General features: G+C 40.8%; 1 protein-coding gene across 2 annotated transcripts in view; it reads left to right on the forward strand.

The window, feature by feature from the left end:
* Window positions 1-26616, forward strand: part of SIK3 (SIK family kinase 3) — a 281901-nt gene that overhangs the window by 226117 nt on the left and 29168 nt on the right. For both annotated transcript variants that reach the window (XM_019647420.1, XM_019647421.1), the window contains exons 4-12: window positions 1953-2077; window positions 2637-2760; window positions 20662-20780; window positions 21322-21432; window positions 21976-22119; window positions 22552-22629; window positions 22740-22849; window positions 24195-24348; window positions 24614-24769. In XM_019647420.1, the coding sequence (XP_019502965.1) occupies window positions 1953-2077; window positions 2637-2760; window positions 20662-20780; window positions 21322-21432; window positions 21976-22119; window positions 22552-22629; window positions 22740-22849; window positions 24195-24348; window positions 24614-24769 (1121 nt within the window). The remainder of the gene's footprint in view (window positions 1-1952; window positions 2078-2636; window positions 2761-20661; window positions 20781-21321; window positions 21433-21975; window positions 22120-22551; window positions 22630-22739; window positions 22850-24194; window positions 24349-24613; window positions 24770-26616) is intronic.

Here is a 26616-nt window from a genome sequence, read left to right on the forward strand (position 1 = left end):
TGGATAGTACTAATTCCGTATCTATATAAATGTTTTTAATTCTTTTATTTATGCTTATGAGTTAAAAGTGTAACTCCAGAAATCAATAACGATATCCATATGCAAAATAATACCCTGGAATTAGATAATCGGTTTTGTTGAGCTTATGACAAACTTGCAACGACAAAGAGTTCTTGGCCTTCTATGATGCGTAAATATTGTAAATTTATTACCGGTACATAAGATTTCTTCTATCTTGTATCTGTTCTTGTGTTTTGTAATTATTTGTTACATAAAGTTTCTTGTACCGTAATATATTAAAAAATAAATGCTAAAATACCTTTATAATACAAAAAACAAGCACCTAAATGTAAACAAATAAAAATTTGAATTAAAAAATTAGAACAAAAGGTTTCTTTTCCCTGAAAGTTTGGGCCAAAAACGTGGGTGTGCATTATACACGGGAGCGCATTATATACACGGCAAAATATGGTAGACTATTCTGTAAGCAGGAGGGAGCCACGAAATATCTTTGAGTAAGGAGGTAACAATGTGATTTGTGTAACATTCACTGTGCTCTGAATGGATGGCTTAGACTTACAGGGAGATGAAATAGGTACAGGTAGTAAGCAATAGCATCAGTCTAGGTCAGAGATGGTAAGAGTATGCACTGAGATGGTAGGAATGGAAAAAGAAAGGAGGAGATGGATTCAAGACAGGATAGAAGCAGTAAAATTTTTACCAGTTTAAAATGGGAAGTGAGAGGAAGAAAGGAAAGATGACTCCAGTGCTCCTAGTAACTAGATGGCAATGCCCTTAATGACCACGGGAACCTCACGGGAAGAGCAGGTTTGATTTTGGAACATGGTGAGTTTGAGGTGTTTCTTTCCAGGCAAGTATTAGAAGTTCGTGTCAGGAGCTTAAGGTTTGGCACCAGGGTCAGAGAGATAAATCTGGAGAATTATCACCAAACAAATGATAGTGGAAGCTGTGGGACCAGAAGAGTTAGGCCTTAGAAAATGTAGCTGCCGGGAGACAGTCAAAATCAGCATATGCCTAACTGGAAAATACCTTCTATAGAAGGTAGAAAGAAAAGCAAATACAAAAGGAGACAGCGTTATCAATGTGTAAAACTAGGAGAGGGAGGAACGTTTGAGAGAGTGGGGAGGTGCTCAGCGTTTTCAGATGCTGTGACCACTGGTCGGTCTGGGGCAAGAGGGAGTTCTAACCCGTCACACATACCAGGTGTTCAGACAGATATTTACACACAGAAAAGTATTTATAAGTCAGCCGCTCGCTGTCCTTTGGCCTGTCACCCTTGCTCCTTGTCTTATTGTGTATTCCTCCCCAAACCTCACCCCTCCCATCTCCCATCTACTCCCACTTTAAAAAGCGGGAGGCGGAGAAAAGAATGGGGAAGCAGCACAAGGGAGGTCGAAGTTAAAATGTAACCATTCTTTGTTCAGTTTGTAAATACGTTGCATATTCTTTATTTTGAATAAGCCACCTTAAAAATAATACTGTCACTTTGACTAATTTCTTAAGTCAGTGTGTCTCTAGTGGTCATAAATGTGTAAGAAGTAAAAATAATATGAAAATTTGGGGTCCATTTGAGTAGGGTTACATGTGTTTATGATTCTGATGTGGTCTTAACATCAGTCATCATCCGAATTAAATTTTCTTCTTAAAGGAACAAGTACCACTCGCCTCACTCAGCCTAGGTTTTTATGCTGATTTTGCTGACAAACCAATCATGTTTACTTTTAGTTAACCGGGTGTCTTTTGTATTCCAGCTCATCTATATCTCTATTTCACTATTATTTTAAGTCCAAGTGGCTGGTTATATAATTTCTAAATGTTCTCTTTTCACGTTGGATATTTAAACTTGATGACTCAGAACCTTTCTCCTGGTAACTAGAAACTAGTATTTGCTGGATTAAGGTAACGTGAGTTATGTTCATTTGCCTTTCTAGATTTTGGCTTCAGTAACCTTTTCACTCCTGGGCAGCTGCTGAAGACCTGGTGTGGCAGCCCTCCCTACGCTGCACCTGAACTCTTTGAAGGAAAGGAATATGATGGGCCCAAAGTGGACATCTGGGTATGTAACTGCCTCCTCTTGTGCCCCCGAGCGGTAGTTACCCTTGATTGATGACTCTGTCCTCATCCTGGATGGCACAGAATGCTGGATATGAATTAGAACCTTGCTCACCTGTTCTTTGAATTCCCAATTCTTTGTATAAAGTCTTTCCCCCAGCACTTGTCTTACGGATTGAGCCACAGATTTCCAAATCCCCCTTTGAATCTGTAAAAAACAACAACAACAACAACAAAAAAACAAGGGCAAGCTTGGATGGGTGCCCTTGTCAAGAACAGAGATTCTTTCTGTTGTTGCCACTGCCTTCTTCCTAGAGGATGAGTACTGAGAGAAATTCTAGATATGTTACCCAAAATTAACGTCTGGGAGCAAAGAAGAATGTTAACTATTCTAAAGATGGTTGGCCTTGACAATGCCCCATATTATTCTTCTTAAAAAAAAGAGGAAAAGTTTATACCATTATCTTGTGCATGACTCACATCATCCTCAGACACATACTACAATGGCCCCTTTTGTTTCCTCTGCTGCGATTAATTGTATGTCCTCTCTGTTTGGGATGCAGAGCCTTGGAGTCGTCCTCTATGTGCTCGTGTGTGGTGCCCTGCCATTTGATGGGAGCACACTGCAGAATCTGCGGGCACGGGTGTTGAGTGGAAAGTTCCGCATCCCATTTTTTATGTCCACAGGTAAGGGAGTCGCCAGCACACAGCTGTGAATGTGTTCATGAAAAGTGAGATGTGTTAAGTTGTCCTAGGAATTGAGTTGATGGGGTATAAATGGCCCATTTAACAACCTTTCATAGTTCAGTTTTCTGAATTGGTACCTCCGGAGGCAAGGTTCTATAGAAACAGTGTGCAGGCTTTAGCATCAGATAGCCCTGCTGAGTTTATCTGAGTTTGGCTCTGGACTCTGCACATGGCAACTCATATTGCATGACAGATTATAAGTCTGTCTGAGCTTTAGTTTCTTCATCTATAAATGGCTAACAGTTTTGTGAGGGCTTTTACTATGAGGACCAAATTAAATAGTGTAAGTAAAGAGTCAATAGGCCCATCACATGGTAGCAAGGCAATAAATATTCCTATTTCACCCCTGTCCTTCAGCCCCTCCCACGCCCCCTTTTAGGATATTTCCATTTATTGGGGCCCCGCTGAAATGTAATAAATGCCAAGGATAAAGCCAGTTTTGCACCTTAGTCTTGCTGCTACTACATATTCTACTTCTATGACATTTATTCCCCAGACACAAATTTTTTTTTAAAGATTTTATTGGGGAATTGGGGAAGCGTAACAGTGTTGGGGAATTGGGGAAAGGGGAACAGCCAAGTTGTTGTCCTTCAGTCCTAGTTGTGGAGGACACAGCTAGCTCAGCTCCAAGTGCAGTCGCCATCTGGCCGCCCATTGGCAGCTCCCAGGCACTCATCTCAAGGTGCCATGTTCAATCTTAGTTGCGGGTGGGCATAGCCCACTATCCCATGTGGAAGTCGACCGGCAACCTTGTTGTTAGGAGCATGTGCTCTCACCAGCTGAGCCATCCTGCCACCTGTTGGAAACAGTGTCAGCTCAGCTTGGGCGCAGCTCACTGGCCCATGTGGGAATCAAACTGGTGACCCTGTTGCTCAGAGCCCATGCTGTTAACCAACTGAGCCACTTGGTTGGCCCCTAAAAAAGTATTTTTTAAATGAGTGGTTAGTAGGATAAGTAGCTCTTGGAAAGAATTAACACTGCAAACAGATCCCAGATATCCAGAATCTACAGTGTTTTATCACCATTTATTGGGTCGTCGGGAAAGTCATGACGCAGTTTTGCATGAAAAACAGAAAAATACACCATGACTTTCCTGACGACCCAATATATGCACATAAAAAGAACATTTTAGAGACAGTGTAGTAAACAATCTATTTAGTTTTGCTTAATCATATTTTAATTTTAATGAATAACAAAGCGTATATCCACTTGGGTGGGCAACAAAGCATAGGCACATGGGAATTGTGTTCTAGAATAAATAAAGTCTTCTTAGAATTAATTACTTAATATCAGCTAGTGATAACTGCTGTGAGAGAAATAAGTAGGGAAGGAGGTTTAGGGATGGTGGGTGGGAGGTTATTTTAAAAAGTCTGATCAGGGAACCCCTTCACTGAAAAAGCGGCATTTCAGCAAAGACTTAAAGAAGGTGAGGGAGTGAGTTTTGCAGTTTGGGGACGGGCTTTGCCGGCAGAGGGAACTTGCTTGAGTGTTTAAGGAAACGGATGGAGGCTCCAGAAAGGAGTGAGGAACAGGGACAGGACAGATGAGGTAAGAGAGGCAAGGGAGAGCTTAGTTTGAGGACTTAGCTTAGTCAGTCAATGGAAAGATCTGAGTTTTTTCTCAGAGTGAAATGCAAAGGATCAGAGCATAGAGACAAATGAATGACATAATCTGACTTTTATGGGGGTTTTTTTCTGACTTTTATTAATGAAATTTTTCAAACATACAATTGAAGAATTTTGTGGTGACTTTTGGTTTTAAAAATAAATCACTTTGGCTCCTGTGTTGCTTGAAAAGTTCAAGGGCTGAAGGAGGGAGACCTATAGTTAGTAGCAGATGTTTGCAGTAATCCAGATGAGAGAGATTTGTAGCTAGTTCCCGTACTGGGGTGTAGATGGGAAAAGGTGGTCAGATTCAAGAGATACTATGTACTGTGTGGCAGACAATGTACAAAGCATTTAACAAACATTAACTCATTTAATTATTCTAACAGCCCTGTGAGATACTTAAGAATATCACTCCTATTTTTACAGGTGATAAAACTGAAGCCAGGAGATATTTAGCAATTTTCCCAAGATAACACAGCTAGAGTGGCGAAACTAGAATTTGAACCTAGGCAGGCTACCTTCACCAACATTTATGTTGGATTTGTTGTGAGGGAAAGAGTAATTAAAGGTAACTCCAGGGTTTTGGGTTTGAGCAACTGGAAGGATGGATTTATTGCTAACTGAGATGGCAGTGGCTAGGGAAGAATACTTACATTTTGGAGAGATGTTTTAGATGTGTTAGCTTGAGGTGCCCATTAGACATCTAAGTTGAGCTATTGCGTAGGCAGTTGAATATAGGATTGTAACTTAGTTTAGAGTTATGGGCTAGAGATATACATTTGGGAATCATCAGGGTATAGATAATATTTAAAGCTATGAGATGGGGTCATTTTTTAGGCAGTGATTATAGAGAAGAGAAGACTTCCAAGGATTAACCTCTGGAACACAGTGATATTCAGAGGTCAGGAAGATGAAGCGGGGTCAGCATAGAAATGGCTCGTGAGGGAGGCCAGAGAATCTGCTGTCTTAGAAAACAAGTGAAGAAAGTATTTCAAGGAAGAGGGAATGAGGAACTGTGGGGAGTGTTGCTGGTAGGTCAAGTAAAGTGACTGAGAGCTGAATATTAGATTTAGATTTTGGAGATCATCGAGGATCTTGAACAGTTTTGGTGGAGGGGCAAGAGGAAAAACCTAATTCATGTGGGTACAACGGAAAAGGAATGGAAAGAGAATAGAGACAGGAAATAGACACAACTCTTTACAGTTTTACTATAAAAGTAAGCAGAGAGAGGGCCGGCCGAGTGGCGCTTTGGTTAGGAGTTGGCTTGGGACGCCAGCTCTGAGCAGCAGGGCCCCGGTTCGGATCCCACATGAGGGCCAGTGACACTGCCCTCTACAGCTAAGATGGTGAACAACAGCTCGACCTGGAGCTGGGCTGCCGTGAGTCGCCAGCGATGGCGTAGGCTGCTGTGTGGGGTTGGCTGACAGCTTGCGTGAGCCTCTGTGAGCGGCCATCCAATGGCTGGTGAGCGACTGCCTCACCTGGGAAGAGCGCAATGATGGTACCAACTTGGGCCAGTGAAGCGACGTCCTCCACAACTAGACTGAAGAGCAAAAGGACAGCAACTTGTCTGTTCCCCTTCCCCGATTCCCCAGCGCTGTTTCCCTCCCCCAATTCCCCAATCAAATCTTTAAAAAGGAAAAAAAAGTAAGCAGAGAATGGGTCCTGTAGATTGCTCTGGCCGGAGTTACCTGTGATCTTGTCATAGTCAACTGGATATCCTCAGTCTTAGCATAATGAATGCCCAGCTAGATTTAGCATTTCACCAGTCTCCTTACCTCCTTTTTTAAAAAATGAACTTTATTTTTTAGAGCAGTTTTAGGTTTACAGGAAAATTGAACAGAAAGTACAGAGTTCTCATATGCCCCCTGTCCACTGACACCCGTAGCCTCCCCTGCTTTCAATATTTGCACCAAAGTAGAACGTTTGTTACAGTCGATCACTACATTGACACTGCACTGATTATCATCCAAAGTCCATAGTGTACATTAGGGCTCCCTCAGCAGTGTCCATTCTATGAGTTTGGACAAATAATAATGACGTGTATCCACCATTATAGTATCATACAGAGCAGTTTCACTGCCCTAAAAATTCTCTATGCCTGTTCAGCCCTGCCTTCCCCTACCCTCTGGTAATCATTGACCCTTTTACTGGCTCCATATTTTAGCCTGTTCCGAAATGTAATGTAGTTGACTCATATAAGTATGTAGCCTTTTCACATTGGCTTCTTTTACTTGGTAATATCCATATAAGGTTTCTGTATGTCTTTTCATGACTTGATAGCTCATTTCTTTTTAATGAATAATATTCCATTGTCTGGTCGTACCACAGTTTATTCATCCAGTCACACACTGATGGACATCTTGGTTGCTTCCAAGTTTTGGCAATTATGAATAAAGCTTCTGTAAACATGCAGGTTTCTGTAATATGCAGGTTTTTGTGTGGACATAAGTTTTCAAATCATTTGATAAATACCAAAGAGTGTGATTACTGGGTTGTATGATAAGAGTATGTTTAGTTTTGTAAGAAACCACCAAACTGTCTTCCAAAGTAGCTGTACCATGTTGCACTCCCACCAGCAACGAGTGAGAGTTCCTGTTCCACATCCTCGCCAGTTTTTTATGTTATCAGTGCTTTCGATTTTTGCTATTTTAATAGGTGTGTAGTGGTATCTCATTATTTTATTTGTAATTCCCTAATGATGTATGATGATGATGAGAATTTTTTCATATGCACATTTACCATCTGTATACCTTCTTTGGTGATGTGTCTATCCAAGTGTTTTGCCCATTTTTTAATCGAATTGTTTGTTTTTTTATAGTTGAGTCACTCTTTACTTTTTGAAATACTTTTTTTCTCATTACTACACGGACACCACATTCCTCAGTTTTCCTCCTGTCTCTCTGGATACACCTTCTTAGTCTTCTCTACGAGGTTTCTCGGTTCATACTTTAAGTCTTTTCTTTTGAGCCATCTTACTTACTCTTACTGCCACGCCTTCAGAAATTGCTGTGATGTTCAGTCCCCAATTAAAGCTCCATTAACGCTCTGGCCCAGACCCCTCCTCCGGGATGAAAGGCTGTTATATCCAACCAGTTGCTGCTGACCAGCTTCACTTTCACGCCTTGAGTTCACATCAGTGGAAACATTTTCAAAGCTGAATTTACTCCCCCACCCCCCAAATTTGCTCTATACTTTGTTCCCTATCTTAGTGAATGATATCACCATGTGACCAAGGCTGAAACTAGCCTCGATTCCCCCTCCTCTCTCACTGTCTATAGCCTAGCACAGTGTCTGGCATGTGATAGGACTTAGTAAATAGTAAGTAGATAGTAAATGGAATCCTGCTTTAAACCCTCCAGTGGCTTTCATTTGCACTTGTAATGAAATTTTAAAAGCCATTATCATTATGGCCTACAAGACACAACTGTGATTGGCCCCCTTCTTTAATCTCATTTTCACCTTAGGTTCTGAGCTCCACACTCACAGACGCGTACTTGGTATTTCTCAGACTTGCCAACACACACATTCTTGTTCCCTCAAATATTTGCATGGCTGGCTTCCTCACCTCTCTTGAGGTTTCTGCTTAAATGTCCCCTCAGAGAGGCCTTTACTGACTCCCCTCATCATCCTTTTTCCGTACCTCTGCTTCATTTTTTTTCATAGCACTTTCCGCTACCTGACATCATTTGTTTATTGTGTCCCCAGACCCCACCCCCACTGCCTCTTGACTGTAATACAATTTTGGTTTTGTTTCTTGCCATATTCCCAGAGCTTAGGGCAAAATATTTGTTAAAAATGAGTGAATGAATGCATCCATAGGTTTGTTAAAATGCTAACTACCAAAACTCCTCCAGAGTGTACACTCGTTTTCAAATAATAATATTAATAACAGTAATTTACATTTCTGTAGGGCTTTCGAATGTATGCAATATTTCCTATATTGATTTAACTTGAGGTATATAACTGTACTCTGGAATTGGTATGGACACATATTATTTTATCATTTTGCCAATGAAGTTTAAGAAGCCGAAGTTTAAAGAAATTAGTTGACTTGCCTAAGCCACACAAGTAATAAGTGACTAAGTCAGTACTCATATTTAGCATTTGTTCTACTACACCACACTGTTGCAAATAAAGGGCAAAATAAACAAACCACTTCCTCTGCTTTTCTAGTGTCCACAGTATTTCCTGTGAGCAGCTTGGATCCCCTCAGCCCTACACCCCCACCCCCTTGCATCATGGCAAAGATTTTTATTCAAGCCTTACTGGAGCTGGCTTCAGATAGCGGATGCTGGTAAAATAGCTAACGGTGCTGTCAACCACATTGTCTGTTAGTGCTTGGAAATAAACTATATAGCATTTAACTATATTTAATTCCATTAATTTTTAATCCCAGACAAGTAATTCCCTAAATAGGGATACAAGTTTTTATTTATTTATTTATTTATTTATTTATTTATTTATTTATTTTAAAGATTTTATTGGGAAATTGGGGGAGGGGAACAGCACTGGGGAATCGGGGGAAGGGGAACAGACAAGTTGCTGTCGTTTTTTTGTTCTTCAGTCTAACTAGAGGACATTGCTTCACTGGCCCATGTTGGTATTATCATTGAGCTCTTTCTGGGTGAGGCAGATCAGTCACCGGCCATTGGTTGGCCGCTCACGGCGGCTCTTGGCAGCTCACACAGGCTGCCAGCCGCTCACACTGGCCACACACGGTAGCCCATGGCAACCCACTGCAGCAGGGGCTGCAGCCTGCGCCGTCGCCGGCGACTCATGGCAGCCCAGCTCCAGGTCGAGCTGTTGTTAACCATCTTAGCTGTAGAGGGCAGTGTCACTGGCCCCCATATGGGATCCGAACTGGGGCCCTGCTGCTCAGAGCTGGCGTCCCAAGCCAGCTCTTAACCAACGCGCCACTCGGCTGGTCAGGGATACAAGTTTTAAGTGTAGAAAGTGAGAAACCACCCAATCTGAGACTTGAATAGATGATTGCTATGTTACCGGTACGATCTCTCTCATAGGCCTGAATCCCAAAAGCCCGCAGAGAATGCTGTCAATAGCATAAGGCATAGGAGGAAATGAATTCATAAGGTTGTTTAGGCTTTTCTTAGCTTAAACGTCCTTCACGTACCATAAAGTTTCGGCTTCATGTGAAGGAAACCTAGTGTGTCCCTAGAGTCCCTTTTCTGCACAAACCTCTAGTTTCTGGACACAGTTGCACATCACTAGGCCTAGATAGAGTGAATTCTTTATATTCTAACAGGCTACTTTGCAGCCTGTTAGGTCCACTACTGCTGTATTAAAGAAGGTAATGTGGTCAAGCGAAGTCCGAAAGAACAAGATCCTTTCCTTTCTCAGGCTCTTGTCATGGACTTGAGCTGAGTTTATCCATTTTTCTGCCAAAAGGATCTAGAAACTCCAGCAAAGCTGGTATAGTTTTCTAAATTAGCACTTGGGAGGCAAAGTGGGGAAGGCCTTCCAGGCCAGCTTCTTCTAGCCATGTTGAATTCCAGAGTATCTACAGCTGTGTGGGAGGCCATGGAATACAAATGGACAGTTAGTTCAAGAATGCTAAGCCTCTCTTTATTGTCAGTAATGTGTGGAATGAAGTATCCTCACAATTAGTGGATATTTCTATGCCTAGTTCTTATTTGTTTGATAACAAGCTTCTCTTTATGGGCATCCTGACATATACTAAAGAAATACTTTCAAGTTGGAATGACAGGTATAAGTTTAAAAGAGGATTTATTGGAAGCCGAATTGATTTTATACCACCTAATTTTATAATTATGTATGTCTTCTTCTTTTCTCCCCTAGAATGTAAACTCCTTTATATCAGAACTGTGTTTCACATGTGTTTTATGGAAGGTAACTTCCATAAAACCTGACAGCGCCTGGTATGGTATAAACATTCAGTAAATATTTTTTAAAGACAAACTGAATCATCACCACTTACCTGTAAACTCTTACATCAGACTCTTGTGTTTAATTATTGACGTGTTGGGTAACTCACTGATGATGTGAATTATTAATCGGTTTTATGTACATGGTTATGTAAATGACAAGCTCAAGTGACTCTATTGTAGTTTTAAAAAGACTTAAGTAAAATAAGTTTGGATAACCCAGTGTTTTTGGACTAAACTTCTCAGAGCATCCCAGAGAGCAATTAGGTAAAACCCTGAGCCTGAATTACACGAGGATTGGAAGTTGAGTGGAAACTTGTTGTTTTTAACTGTTGCAAGATGGACTGGCCTGGCCACATGTGTTAGCAGATGCTTTCTCTGACTCCCGCTCCCACTGTGGGAAGCCAACAACTTAAATTTCATTAACACCAAACTCATTCCCTACTAATATATTTTTAAAAACCATCAGAAGCCTACTTCTTAAAGCCTAGTCTGTCTTACTCACCAATCATACTAACTGCTAGCGAATAGAGTAAGATCAGTCATTTATTTAACTGAAGGAAAATTAATTTACAGTGAAAAAACTGCAGTGACGGCAAGTGCATAGAGATCTCTTGTGGAAAATAATTTTGAGTCCTTATTGATTAGACTTCATTGTGACTTAATTAATTGTAATACTGCATAAGCATTTTATCACTGGAAATGCAAGCCCCAGACTTACATAATGCTTTTGATGGAGCCTGTACTGTGCAGCTCCTGCCAAAAAGCTTCTACTAAGATGCAAACAACTCTGCCCTGATTGGAGTACTCATCAAGAAGCACACAACGTCTTGCTCGGCTAAAAGCATCTTGCTTAGAGGGAATAGGACAGGAGATGAAAGTAGCTCACCCATCAGTCTCCATGTACTCAGGGGCTCAGAGTCCTCAAAGCAGTTTTCTTACGCCTTTTTGAGGTGCACTGCACAGCAAGGGAGACAATCTGGGCAGTGCTTTCCTGTTAGTGAGTGTAGAAGTCACAAATGATGTCAGCAAAGGGGCTAGGTCTGCTTCAGAGTTAGGCACACCTCCCCAACCATCTCCATGATTTTACCTTATATAATAGAAAATCAGCGGCTAAATACTGGTCCTGCCCTCTTTAATATTACCCTTTTTGTAAGCAAACTGTCCCCTAGCTTATTGTGGTAACCCTATGGAGGAAAACGGAGAAGGGAAAGAAGTTCTGAGTGGAAGGACGCCAGAGATTTGGATAATAGCTCACATTCATTGAATACTTTCTATGTACCAGACACTGTTGCATTAACTTATTTATTTAATATTCAGAACACTCCTGTGAAGTAGCCTACTGTTGTCACTTGATAGATAAGAAATTTGAGGCATAGTAAGGGTAAATCACTTACCCCGAATCACACAGCTAGTAAGTGGCAGAGCTGAGATTTGAACCCTCAGTCTGTGTTCAGAAACTGTCTTTGATTGTATTTTAATTCTCAGTAAATACACATCTGCCAAGTTGTTCTAAGTATCAGGAGAGTCCTAGAATAGATATATTTGTCCATCTACATCTGGATTATTTGTTGAAAAAAGAGTTAGTGTCAAGTACTGTATATTATACTGGAGTAAAACTAAGCCAGAATTTTGTTCTATGATTGATATTAGGACTTAAAAATATGATATGATAGTATGATATGATAGTATAAGCAACCAGTTTTTGTTTTAAATATGTTAACTGCAAATTGGACAGCCTCTAGTGCGACAGTGTAGCGTGCCAGCATTTTTTCAAGGTTGGGGCTAGAGGTAAAAGTTGGCTATCGCCAGCCTTTAAGCCAGCATCTCCTAATCTGAATCTTAATTCTCAGATCATTGCAGCCACCTAGAGAACCTGTTGAAAATAAAGTTCAAAAGTGGTGTTATTTTTCAAATAAATGGAGATATATGGGTCAAACCCTTGTTTTCTCCTCAGTCTACCTCAGGTTGATACTGTTAAAACTGAAGAGAAAGCCTCTCAGCCTGTTTATTTATTCCTAATAGAAGCTTTTCTCATCAGCTCTATCTTTATTTGCTAAATTGTGACAAGCCATCTCCCCTCAGCCTCTGTATTCAGTCACAGGAAGTGTCTCATAGGATGTACTTATAAGGAATTTTATTTCTAAACTAGAACACTCTGATAATAATTTGCAGAAAACAGTGGTGTTGGGATTTGTATTTAAATCAAGAACTCTGCGTTTTCTTGTCTGCTGCCTCGCTGTCAGATTATCCTTCCAGGAAGTTTACTGAAGACTCAGTACTGGGATTCCCATTCTTCTTTCCCAAAAGAACTAAAAGCAAATGGCTTCAAAATACGACGTTTTATTCCTCAGTGCCGTTGTGTTAGCGGCACTGATCTCAGTGCTGATTTTTTATGAGTCAAATCTTATTACAACCAACACTTATAGATTAAGTTCCATTACAGTGAATTCCAAGATTATGTATTTTCTTTGGTTGTGTAAAATTGTGATATTGACTGTTACTTCAAATAAAGTCCCTTAACTTGCAAGTTAGAAACGTTTATATATTTCTATTGTAACAGTAATATATCAAAATTTAATTTACAGAGTAATAATATTCCAATCCTTATAGCACCATTGTTCTAACAATATCCAATATAACAGAATTTCATTGCAACAAAAGAATTTGTATTTTGTATGATTTTATTTAACGTTTATGCAATCTCTGAATTCATCTATAGGATAGCACATTTGGTGTATGTTATTTATACATAGAAATGTCCTATTTTAGGACCATTCGTCTGTGTTTTTTAGGTTTTAAAATAGTCATTATGTAAAATAGGTTTGACTTTAGCTGACAGCTGACAATGACAGGATTTCCCCAGACATATTTTAAAATGTCATTTCTAGGACTCAGTCCATAAGCAGAGTTGAGGATTCCTAACTCTGGCCAGCTTCTTACCAAAAGAAGGTGTCTTGGCAAAAACACCTGTGATTTCTTCTGAATATACTTTTAAATTATTTCTATAGGGATCATGGCATAGCAAGATAGTCACACTATGTTAGCCATGATTATGTCAGCATCAGGACATTATGACAGACTTTATTTTCTTTTCATTAAGAAAACCAGCATGTTTTTTTATGCATGGTTATTCTTTTTTGGAAAAGGCAGACAGCATTAAAAAGGAGCTCTGGATCACAAACATTTGTAAGTCCAGAACATAAAAAGTAATGGTGTAGACTCTTAACAAAGCCATGTTGCTCCATCCAGAGATTGTTGTTGCAGACCATTTATCAATCTTGTGCTACTTGTCTGCCATAATAGTATCATTTCTCTCCCAGACTGCCACCTGAGCTGGACTAAGTGAATAGATAACAGAATCAGGCAGGATAGCACATAGTATCCTTGTTCTGAAAAGCTTAAGACTTTAGTGCCATTTAACCTTTTTAAAAAAATTATAAAGTTACTCATTTTCCAGGGAAACATGTTTTAGAAACTTAATAACCAATTTATTTGTTTCCTCCTTGGATTTTAAGATTTGAGAAAAATAGAGCCATCTTTGAAATTTGAATTGTTCTGGAGAATTAAACATTATTAAGAAGTTTGTTAAAATTATTGAAAATAAAGATTGTTGGGCTGAGTGCTTTGGAATTATCTTTGAACACACCTAGTATTTACTGGAAAGAGTACACGAGAAACCAGACCATACCCTTCCTCCTAGCACCTGTAAAAAACGTGAATTTCCTGGGTAATTGCTTCTTCCATGCATTCTTCCCATGCCTCCTGGCACACAGATGTCTTCTGTTTCCCCAGCTCAAAGCAGTTATATGTGGTCAAAAGAATCTATGACTTCGTTTCTTTCAGACCACTCCTCTGCCCACAGAGCTGAAAATGACTGCTTTGCCAAGTCCCATACTTTGGCATCACATGAAGGGTTTCAAGGGACAGTTGGCATTCCCTCCATTATAGGATCAGCCTGAAGATTCTGATGATCCAGTTTCTTAAATTTCCACCTATCCCTTCCCCTTGTCTGTGATTCCTTGACTGGGGGCACCAGTTGTTTCTAGCCTTCCATCACAGTCTTCATCACCATGCAACAAGCAGTGTATATAAATTAAGTTCACTTTTCTGTAGTGCATTTAATCCTCACCATTATGTTCCTGCCTTCTCAAATCATCTTAATCCAACTTGCCATTTCCCCTTAACTTTGTTTTCCAGTTAGCTCAGTCTTCTGACCATGAATTTACCTAGCCCATATTTTATAAACTTGGCTTGTAGATGACTCTATCATGATGGAACCTATGGCGATCACATGGCATTTGATCTGTTAGAAGAGGAATGAAATTGATTTGATTTGTTTTTATCAAGATATGCTGGCTACTACCTAAAACATCAATAATTTATTTATTTTAGGTACTATAGAACTCTGGCTTTGGAGTAAGACTGAGCAGAATTTATATTCTGGCTTTGCCTCTTATTATTTGGTCAAGTTTCTTATCTTCTCTGATTTTTAATTTCTTCATCTATAAAATGGATATAATAAATAATAAAAGTTGGTGTTTGAATTAAATGCTTAAATTAAATGAACATAAAGGGTTTATAGCATTCTATCTAGCATACAAGTGCTCAATAAATGTTAGTAAATATTATTAAATAGTATTTTTTTGAAGAATTGCTCTTTTAATCTTGCATTCCCTCCTTCCCTGTGTTGTTTTTTTACTCTTTTCTTTGTCTTTTTCTCACTGTCAGCCTCTTTAACATGCTAAAGATGCATTATTAACACTTTCAGTTGAATCCACAGGGTTTATGGAGAACAGGTATCTGCCAAGAGTTGTTTTGGTTTGTTGGATCATAACCTTGACACTATGGCTATGACCACATGGCAGATGTCTCCTCAAGTGGTGATCTGACTTACAGGTTATTCGGTATAGCCCCAGAAAAGATCAGCAAGGAAGTGCCCCCTGCGTGAGACAAAGAACTGTAAAGCTACAAGGGGAGCCTGTAAACCATCTGATTCAGGCTTTGGCCCCCAAACATCTCAATCCTGTGTAAAATGATAGTTGTCTGGTTTTTCTAGCTTGAAGCATGGGGAATGCCTATTCTATTGTGGATTCTTAGAATCAGTTTATTAAAGTTTGAAGGAATTGTAGCAGCCGTCTAGTCCAGTATGACTGGCATTTTAAGGGCCTGTTTCATATCAGGTGTTATAGTGGGTACTGGGGATACACACAAGTCAGTGAGACACAGTCTTCATCCTTAAAGGAGTCCCAGTTTTCCTCACACCTAATGCTGGGAGCCCTTTTAATAACGAATGCCAATCTCTGATTAAACATTTCTAGTGATAATAAGTACACTATTTCACAGGACAAATCATTCCCTTTCCACAGTTACGTGGTTTTTAGAGGGGACCAAGGAGTTCATCCTGTCCATTTGTTTCTGGACTCAGATTTTCATGGGAGATCTTGCTCAGAACACTGATCTATATAAAATGGATAAAATTCGCTCTGCTCCAGGTATGGCCCTGCCCATTTGACGTCCCCTCTAGTTCTCCTAAGGGTACCTAGGACCCTCGTCCAGTAATTTGGATCAACTCTAATAATTAGAACGATTTTCCCGAAATTGAATTTATTTCCTAATTATTCCAGATTCAGGCCCCTGGAGCAGCACAGTATAAATCCACTTTGTCTTCTTTATAAACACCCTTCAGATACTTGAATACCCAGTGTGCTCCTTCCTGCCTACACCTTCTCTTCTCCAAGATAAATCAGCCTTATTGCCTTTAACCTTTCTTCAGGTAGCATGTTTTCAAAGTTTTAGTCAGGAAATTCTTTTTTAAGTTATTCTGTTTCTTCTTATAGCCCGGGAACTGGAGACACAATTACTGCTATCTATCTTTGGTGAATTTGGTTTTTAATTCCCCTTCCCCGTCCTTTAGTTTTTGCCCCTCCGGCCAAATACTTTCAACCTCTTAGAGAAAGCTGTTTATTATCAAGGTCAGAAAGGGAAAAAAGATGTTAAGACCTAGCCGTTCTTAGATGGAATTACACTGGTAACCTCAGCGTAATTCCCATTTTAGGATGCTGCCCACACAGCAGCAGCTCTCTCTCCACAGTTATCCAAATGCCTGTCAGCGCCCCGGGGCAGGGCCTGAGCTGCGCATCCTCTAGTTAACATTCTGTTGGCGTATCAAGTTTCATGGGCCCACAGTGATTTTCACTGCGGAGACCGCTTGGCGTCTTGCGCGCAGCAAATGAAAGCAGCCTCTGAAGGAAGCTGCTCCTCTGGCACACACAAGAATATTCCTGCACTGCCCAAGGTGCTTCATTTCCATTCAGTATCAAAGGCTCTGTCTTTTGGGCAGGAACAAGTGATGGAGTCATTTTTGACATTAAACTTGAGACTACTTCTTGGCATTTGGAAAAGTTGATGTTTATACTTTTTGATCTGAGGCCCCATCTTTCCACTTATCTTTATTGACTGTTCTGTGGTTGATTCTGTTATTAGGTTTGAGAGCATTTATTCCCTTTGTTTTCACCCTCTTTCCATATTTTATGTAGAACGGTGCGTTCAAATCTACTTTGAATTTAACGTCATGAGCCATATATGACACCTAGGGAGTATGAGTTGGTGATAATACTCTGGCTTTCTGCATTTTGTCATATTTTACCATCTGTGCAACATATGAAAAGTATTAGATTGCTGTTCCTTTGCATGCTGGATATTATGTAGGGCATATGAGGTCCTTTAAGTATGGTCAGTGCAACCAGGGGTTCTTAACCTGGGACCTGTAGACACCTAGATGATCTATGGCACACGTTTTGGGGCTTCTTGGACAGCCTAAGATTGTATGCAAAGTTTTGTGTATAAGCTCTCGTTTGCATTTTTCTGGGGATCATTCAAGGCATCTGAGACCACAAAATATGGCTATGGATGGATGACTAGAGGTTTCAAGATCCTGAAAATGAACTGGATATGTCTTCTAATCAGGACATATTATAGTAGTGTTGATTTACTTTTTATTTAAGGAAATTGTCTTTGTAAATCTCTGTTTTAAATCAAGCCTGTAATTGAACGTCATTCTGCCTTGGTCATCTGAATCAGGACTAAATGTGGTTACCTTTTATGCAGTAAATGCTGTATGGAAACCAAAAGAAAACAGAAGAGTGCCATCTAGAGGTCTTAACAACAATTTCAGAGCTTTAGAATCAGGCCCAGGCCTTCTCCCTACACAGGGGTCTTCAGCTTTAGCAACTTTCTAAATTAAAAACATTTTTTTTCCTCAAGTAATTGCAGATCATAAAGGTGCACGTCAATGATATTTATAACCTATACAGATGCTATAATCGTGGGGTCTATTCTTGCTACTCTGGAAACATATAATAAAAGCTTAATGTTATAGATAGCATTTACTCTATTTTTTAGAGATGTAGGAACTTCAGGCTTTAGGATCTACACTGTATTTGAATATACTTTTAATCACAAAGCAAGAACAAATTAATGCCCTCTAAGTATAGGGACTTCGCTTTATTGTATTTTCTTTTAAAGGTAGAGTAAATTTAAAATTAAGAGTAATTTTCCTTAATTACCCTTAGTGTTCCTTTCCAGATGGTAATATAGATGGTGTTTGCCAAATGATGTAGAAATTGTGGGATTGCAGGGTTGAAGTCACTCTGGAAAAACAGAGCAAACTGAATTTCTATCTATGTGAATGAAGATCTATAACAGGGTAGTCAAGAGCATAGCTGTCAAGTCCCAGCTCAACATTACTTTGCAATGTTGAGTTCGTTAACTCGTTTCTTCTTCTATAAATGATGCTAATAATAGCATTCTAATAAAATTAGAATTTAAGGTTGTGAAGATTAAATGAAATAAAGTTGATAATCACAGTGCCTTATATATGAAGTCTTTTGAAATTAGCAATGATTTATTATTGTTACTGGCCAGTTTTGTTTTCAAGACAGCTATAATAAAATAAATAAAATTTTTAAACCCATATCTTACAGAGTTTTAGAATTTTAAAAAGCGTTTTTCACAAATTCAATCTCATTTGATTAAATATTCAATAAATATTTATTTGTTCATCTATTCAGTAGCTTTTTATTCAGCTCCTATTAGGTGTGATAACCATCTTTGGGGGATTGGAGGTTTGGTACTGGAAACAGTGGTAAGAAAGACATGGACCTTACATTGTGACGGGGAAGTTAGACATTAAACAAGTAAGTAAATAAATAAGCTTGTTTCACAAAGAAGCCGTAAGTGTGAAGAAAATTAGTGTAATGTAATAGAGAGTGACTGGAGGCCTACTTTAGGTGGCCAGGGAGGCGCTTTCTGAGGAAGTGACATTTAAGCTCTTACTTAAATGACAAGGAGCCAGCCATGTGAAGGTCGGAGGAGCTGCCATTGCAACTGAAGGAAACAGCACGTGTAAAGGTTTGTTGGTCAGTCGACCAGAGTGTGCTAAGCATGTGCACAGGCTAGGAAGAACGCCATTGCAGCTGGAGCTCAGTGAGCCACGGGGAGAGTGGCAGGGGATGAGGTCGGAGACAGAGGCTCGGGACTGTAGACCCAGGAATTTGGAGTTTATTCTGAGGGCTATGGGAAGAGATTGCAGAGTTGAAGGCAAGGTAGTAATATGCGCAGATTTATGTTTTAGAAAGCCCCTTTGCTTCTCTGTGAAGAACAGACTATAAAGGAGCAAGACTGGAGGAAGCAGGAAGACTGGTTCGGAGACTTTTGCAATAGTCTAAGGGAGAAATGATGGTGTCTTGGGTGAAGATGTTAAATGAATGGCTCAGGAGTTTGGATCCTGTCCACAGCTCTGTGCAGTACAGAGGCAATATAGCATGTGGGTAAGAGCACCAGCCAAAGAGCAAGACTGTCTGGTGTGAAATCTGACTTACCATGTGACCTTGGACAAGATTTTTAACTCCTCTGTGCCTCGTTTTTTCCATCTCTGAAATAGGAGTGATGATAATACCTTCTTCCTAGGATCACTGTGAGGATTAAATGCGATAATAACTAAAGTGCTCAGGATAGTGTTAATACTGCTATTTTTATCATCACCACCATCTTTATCACAAGCACTACTACCACATCATCCCCAATATCCTCAATTTACAGATGAGAAAGCTTAGAAATAAAGGGTGGTTATGAAATCAAAATATAGGCTTCTTGATTTTGAATCCGTCATTCTCTTTGCAATATATTATGTAGTATGAGCTCTCAGAGAGAAATATCTGTTTATCTGAATCCGTTGCTCAGAGTCCATTGTATGAATGTTTAAACATTGAGAAAATGATAAATAAGGCTAGCAGACAGTCCCAGTGTGTTGTTGGGAGGCCTCCTGTGCCTGTGCCTCTCTCCCCCCACCTCGAAGCATTAGAAATTTTAATGCCCTAAGTTTTTGGTTTTGTTTTGTTTTCTTTTAATTGGGGAATTGGGGAGGGGGACCAGCCAAGTTGTTGTTCTTCAATCTTAGTTGTGGAGGGCGCCAGTCACCATCTGGCTGCCCGGCGGCAGTTCGTGGCCTCTAAGCTCAAGGTGCTGTGTTACAATCTTAGTTGTGGGTGGGGATAGCCACCATCCCATGCGGGAGTCGAACCAGCAGCCTTGTTGTTGAGCACACACTCTATCCACTGAGCCATCCGGGTGACAGCTCAGCTCAAGGTGCCGAGTTCCGTCTTAGTTGTGGGCGGGCATAGCCCACCATTGAACAGGCAGTCTTGTTGTTAGGAGCACGTGCTCTCACCAGCTGAGCCATCCTGCCACCTGTTGGCAGCTCAGCTTGGGTGCAGCGTCAATGGACCATGTAGGAATCGAACCAGCGGCACTGTTGCTCAGAGCTTGTACTCTTACGCTAACTCTTAACCAACTGAGCCACTTGGCCGGCCCCCAGTGCCCTGTGTTGAAGAGAGCTTTTGGTCACCTAAGCCAAAGCGTTAGTTTGCACATAGTAAAACATATAGGAAGAAAGAACTCACTATTTTGAGGACCTTATTAATAAGACACTGCGTCTCTTTTGAGGACATTCAACTCTTCATAATTGTGTGGAGTGGGGCCGTACATAATATAAATAAGTGAAATCCATGCATTATCCCCAGACTTTCTGTAATCAGACTTTTAGTAAAGGTATTAACCAGACTACCAGATTTGAATTTCTCTTTCACCACCTCTTTTGCCTTTGCCCAGTCCCTTGTGGAGTAAGCAGTGACATAGGTAAGGATCAAGGAGCAAGAGAGACAAATTAGAAGCAAGGAGCTTGAAAGTCTCCTCGCTCACCTTCTCACCAGAGGCAGCCCCACTGATGCCTGACTCACGGAGACTAAAGGCCCTTTTGTCTGTTGCAGAATGTGAGCATTTGATCCGCCACATGCTGGTTTTGGACCCCAGCAAGCGCCTCTCGATGGAGCAGATCTGCAAGCACAAGTGGATGAAGCTAGGGGACGCCGATCCCAACTTTGACAGGGTGAGGGGGCTGCCTCTTGCCTCAGGGAGCTCTTCTCAGAGCTAGAGGAATCTCTTGCATGAGACTGTAATCAAGCCAGGACCTGAAAAGGCATCACTGAGAACTAACTATATGTAATACTAAAGCAATGAGTGAAAAAAGGGATTTTCGACCAGCTGAGTTGTTGGAGAAGAGTGGTACCACTTGTCCCCAAATCACAGTCCCTTCCTGGCTTTTAAGAGAGGTGCAGCCCACAATTCTGCAGCTCATGGAGATGTCTCCTTCCTCTTGCTTAACAGTGCTTAGTTCAGTGGCTCCTACAGCATACCTTTACTTAAACCATTATGACCATCCCAGGCCCCAAGGAGCTCAGGAAAATGGGGGTCTTGTCTGCTCACAGCTGAGTACCCAGGGAGTACCCAGGGCTCTGTTGCTTAGGCTTTGTCTGAGGCCAAAAATATCCCAAGCTAGGGGGCATGGAACAGCTTATTCATTATGTATGATATGTCGTCTTAACATGGCTAATTGGGGGTTTGATAGCTTGCCTTTCATTGTGTTACAGTTAATAGCTGAATGCCAACAACTAAAGGAAGAAAGACAGATGGACCCCCTGAATGAGGATGTCCTCTTGGCAATGGAGGACATGGGACTGGACAAAGAGCGGACACTACAGGTATCTCTATAGGAACAGAGAATAAAGTGAGATGCAGCTGTACACCCTCTGTCCTGCTTTTTAAATTTTTTCTCTTTCCTGGAACTTGAGTCTTTTTGAAGAATTTTTTTATAGTTTTCAATTACAGGTGACATACAATATTATGTTAGTTTCAGGTATACAATGTAGTGATTAGACATCTATTGTATATACCTTATGAAGTGAGCCTCCAATAAGCTGGTATTCATCTCACACCATACATAGTTGTTACAATCTTATTGACTATATTTCTTATGCTATATTTTACATCCCTGTGACTATTTTGTAACTGCCAATTTGTGCTGCTTAATCCTTTCACCTTTTCCACCAATCTCCCCAAACCCCCTCCCATCTGGTGACTATGAGGAACTTGGGTCTTTTTGTTTTCCTCCTGTTCTTCCTCTGCCCCTCTCTGGGCCTTGGAAAAAAGGTGCTTTGGTCTTCTGATGTTACTGTTGAAAGGGTTTGGTCATTTACATGTCATTTCACCAGGGGTGTTTACTTTTTTCCCTTCTCTCTTGGTAGTCATTAAGATCAGATGCCTATGATCACTATAGTGCAATCTACAGCCTGCTGTGTGATCGACATAAGAGACATAAAACCCTGCGCGTCGGAGCACCTCCTAGTATGCCTCGAGCCATGGCCTTTCAAGCACCAGTCAATATCCAGGTGGGCAATAAATGCGGTGCCCTGATTCAGAACCAGCAACATTGTTAGTAGCATTGTTAGGGAGATGGGTAGCCATTGCTCACTCAAGTCAGGAGAGTTTCCTGTACCCCCAACCCCTGTCCCCTCCATCTGTCATTTCTTCTTTTGTCAGAGGTCAAGCAAAGATCTGAACCTTTCTTAGAAAGGATGGAAGGGTGTTCAAGTACTCAAGATGGACAACAACAGTTGCAATTTTCATTTTTTAAGCAACAGCAAATCACTGAGAGAGACTGTCGTCTCTAAAGACTGCTTTTTTATTGTAGCTTCTAAGGCCAGAGGAACTAAAGACTCAGAGGTAGAAACATAGACTTTAGCAACGAAGAATACTTTGAAACATTATCATTTCCCTCAAATGTTTAGGGTATGTGTGTCTCTGTATGTACTGCTTTCCAGGCGGAGCCGGCTGGGACCACTGTGAACCTTAGCGTTCCTCAGGTGCAGCTTATCAACCCAGAGAACCAAATTGTGGAGGCAAGTAGCAACCGCTGATAGCTGACAGCTGAAACCACTCTCATTCCCATATCCTTGTTTCTTTTCCTTACTTCTTATTTCTAATTCAATTGTATTTCCCTCTACCTCAGCCGGATGGGACAGTGAACTTGGACAGCGATGAGGGTGAAGAGCCTTCCCCTGAAGCATTGGTCCGCTATTTGTCAATGAGGAGGCACACAGTAGGTGTGGCTGACCCACGGTAAGTATCTGGCCAACAGTCCTAATTAACTCAGGGGAAGGAATTCCCACATGACTTTGCGTTCCTACTATGGCAAATTTCTCCTACTTTATTATATTTCCCAGATGAAGTCTAATCCAGTGGCCAAGACGTGTTTGTATCCCAGTGCAGAGTCCCTGGTAGATCAGACTTGATTGGACTACAGAATTACAGAGCTGTCCCTGGTGGATGGTGGGCCAACAGCCACCATCATGCTAGTTAATTACAGTGCTTTGGTGAAGGGTATGATAGTGTCTTTGCCCACAAAGATTGAGGTCTCCTGATCTAAGTCATGTAAAAGTACCCTTAAAATTCATCCAAGTTTCACAGCTTCTAGAGTGTTGTTTGCTACATGTCCTAATGATGCAAGACTCATTTAGGAAGTGAGGACAAATGATATGTGATTTATGTATGTTACAAATTAAAATAAGTGAACAAGAATCCACAGACACACCGAATAAGTGCCCATTTCCCAGTGTTTTCCCAAAACAGGCCTTCAGTATGTTCCTTGTGCCCTCACACTGGGGGAATGTCCCGAAGGCCCGCTCTCCATTTTTGTTCTACACTTGAAGACTTTCAACATTAAAAATATCCTTGCCTCTTGTCTGGATAGTCCCTTTACTGCGCAGAGAAGAGAAGGTTGTGACAAGAGTTCTCTGGAGAGTTCAACTAGGGGAGAAGCTAGTTTTCTTATACCTCTTCTCTGAGTGATTACCAAAAAGCCCCCCAGGCCTGCTGATTTGCTTGCTTTATGTTTCTCATTCTCAGCCTACATTCAGACAGGCAATAGGGGAACAGTCTGTCTCCAAACACTGTCAGCTGTGTCTCTCTGCTAGTGGGAAGATCTCTTATTTTAAAATATGCTGTAAATGCTACTGTTGGAGCACAACAGCCCTGCACATCCACTACTTACCTGTCCTATCGGCCCTGTCAGGAGTAATTGCATTCTCTTCCTGGTTAATCAGTTGCCACTTTGGGCAGCCATTGTTTTAGTGGGTGGCCTGTGTCCTCCAGAACCTCGCTGTCACCTCCCAGCTTTGCAAACCTGAACTGGACTGCTGCCAGTATTTCCTCTAGGCTCAGAGCTGTTGGTTTCACATGAGTGGTCAGTGAAGAATAGCGATCCCCAGGCCCAAATAGTAAAGTAGCAGACAGCCAGATTCCATACACTGGCCATGTACTTGCTTTTGGATCCTAGAGAGAAATGCACATTTAGGAGAAAAATAAAATAAAATGTACCAAACTAAATCCGTTTCATCAGTTTGGGAACGTAGCACTTTTGAATAAGAAATTAACCAAGCTTCTCTGTCACCCTGTTTCTTATCAGCACGGAAGTTATGGAAGATCTGCAGAAGCTCCTACCTGGTTTTCCTGGAGTCAGCCCGCAGGCTCCGTTCCTGCAGGTGGCCCCTAACATGAACTTCATGCACAACCTTTTGCCCATGCAAAATCTGCAACCAACTGGGCAGCTTGAGTACAAGGTACCTGGATATGGGAGAGGGCTTGCCCCAGAAGAAAAACGTTTGAGCTTCCTCTGAGAGACTTTGAGGGACCTTCCCCAGGATTTAAGGGTTTCCTTGTAAAGAAGGATGATTTCTCTTGCACAGCATCTTGGGTGAGAGGGAAGATTTCTCTAGTCTGTATCACAATCAAAGGATCTGTTAATTTCAGTAGATCAGAGTATTGCTGTTTTCTCTCCTTTTCCCCCCACCTCACCATTCTGTCCTTCCCACTCCACTCCAACAGGAGCAGTCCCTGTTACAGCCGCCCACCCTACAGCTGCTGAATGGAATGGGCCCCCTTGGCCGGAGGGCATCAGATGGAGGAGCCAACATCCAACTACATGCCCAGCAGCTGCTGAAGCGCCCACGGGGACCCTCCCCACTTGTCACCATGACACCAGTGAGTAGCAACACAGAGCCTAACTTGCTATCTCAGAGGCTTTTGATAAAGAGATTGTGGGCCTAGGGTTGAGAACCCAGGGTCTCCAACCTAAATATCTGAAGTTCCTCATTCTCTAAAATTATGATGCTCAATGTATTCCTACTTTCTTCAGGCCTAATTTTTAGCTAACTTCTTTTTTAACCAAATAATTTCTACACTGAAGCCTGCTCCCAGAGAGCCTCATCCTCAGTGAGCCACTTACAGACTTCCCTAATTCAGTATAGCTGCCATCCTGCCAGCTTTGAGGCAGGGCAGCAGTGGCCTAACTCAGCCTTCTCTCAGATAACTTTTCCATGCCAGAAGGCAGTAGAATCAAACAGTTTCCTCTGTAATAAACTGCTTTTTTAAACTGGTTTCCACAATGACCTTCTCTCCTTTGATTTACACTTCCTCGAGTTTCTGGTACAACCTGGAGCACTTGATTGGCTTTCACAAGCTGCTATTTCTCAATCTTATCTTTTCTATATGGTGGTTACATTCTAAGGTTGTTTTCTTCCCTTCTTTATTTCTGGTTATTTTCCTGTCATAGGTAAATTCATTCATTCATTCATTCATACATTTGTATATCTTGTAGTCCCATAAGATTGGGTAATAATTATATCCATAGCCCTGAACTAGGTGATTTTAGGGCAGCACATCTCAAAATATCTCTAGTTAAGGACCTTTTTTTCGCCTTCAATCTATCATGAATAAACAAATACCTTTGTAAAATGTAATAAAAGTAAATTCTTAGAGAAATAAAAATTTTAAAACATACAAAATACAAGGTGAAATTTTTTATTTGATTCAATAGACAAAATTATTCTGTCAAATTATTATAAAAGTTTATAAAATCTTATTCTATTTCTGTACTTACCTTATCATGGATTAATAACAAAACAGTTCATGGACTGGCACAGGTCCATGGGCCATACCTTCAGTAACACTGCTGTCAGGAAAAGGAAGTAATTATATTCATAGTTCTTGGCCTCACTGAGCTTATAATATGGGAAGAGAAGATACTAACATATGTGAAGTATTGGAATAATAGTAAAAGACCGTATGTGATTAAGTGCCAGTGTGAATACCATGAACTAGCAAGTGGCAGAGGCATTCAGAGACGGGCAAGATCAATGCAGGTTGTGAAGGATCAGGAACAGCTTTATGGGAGGTGGAGTGACTTACTACTTTGCCCATAGTACTGTTTTGCCAGTGTCACTAACAAGATTTCGTTGATAAATCCAGTGGACATTTTTAATCTTTTATTTTTTTTGGACCTCCCAACTGTACTAGTCACTATAGACCATTGTCTCCTTGAAATATTTTCTCTTGGCTTCTATAATACCGCATTCCTCTTATTTTCCTCCTACCTGTCCTTTTCAGGTTCCCTTTCTCCTTATTCCTTCAATTTGATGAAACCTGGAGTTTGATCTTGGGCCCTGTTTCCGTGTCACTTTGCGTACTCTCTCTGGATGATCTTGTCCACTCCAGTAATTTCAGTTACCAGATGATTCTGTACCAGCATGCTCTTCTGAGATAGATAGAGAGACAGATAGATAGATATTGGGTCTCTTCGAAAAAGTCATGACGTATTTTGTCTATGTTTTTCGAAGGTCATTTATTTATATAAAGAACAAAGATCAATCAATGATATATTTCCTGTTTTGTTCGATAACCTTTTGCCATCTTTCAATGAGCTTCATAATGCCTCATTCATAGAAGGACCTGTCTTTATTTGCGAAAAACTGAACAAGGTGCTGATTTACAGCCTCATCTGAATTGAATGTTATACCACACAAGGAGTTTTGAAGAGAGCGAAACAAGTG

The sequence above is a fragment of the Hipposideros armiger genome, unplaced genomic scaffold (assembly GCF_001890085.2).
Source record: "Hipposideros armiger isolate ML-2016 unplaced genomic scaffold, ASM189008v1 scaffold_111, whole genome shotgun sequence".
Taxonomy (NCBI): domain Eukaryota; kingdom Metazoa; phylum Chordata; class Mammalia; order Chiroptera; family Hipposideridae; genus Hipposideros; species Hipposideros armiger.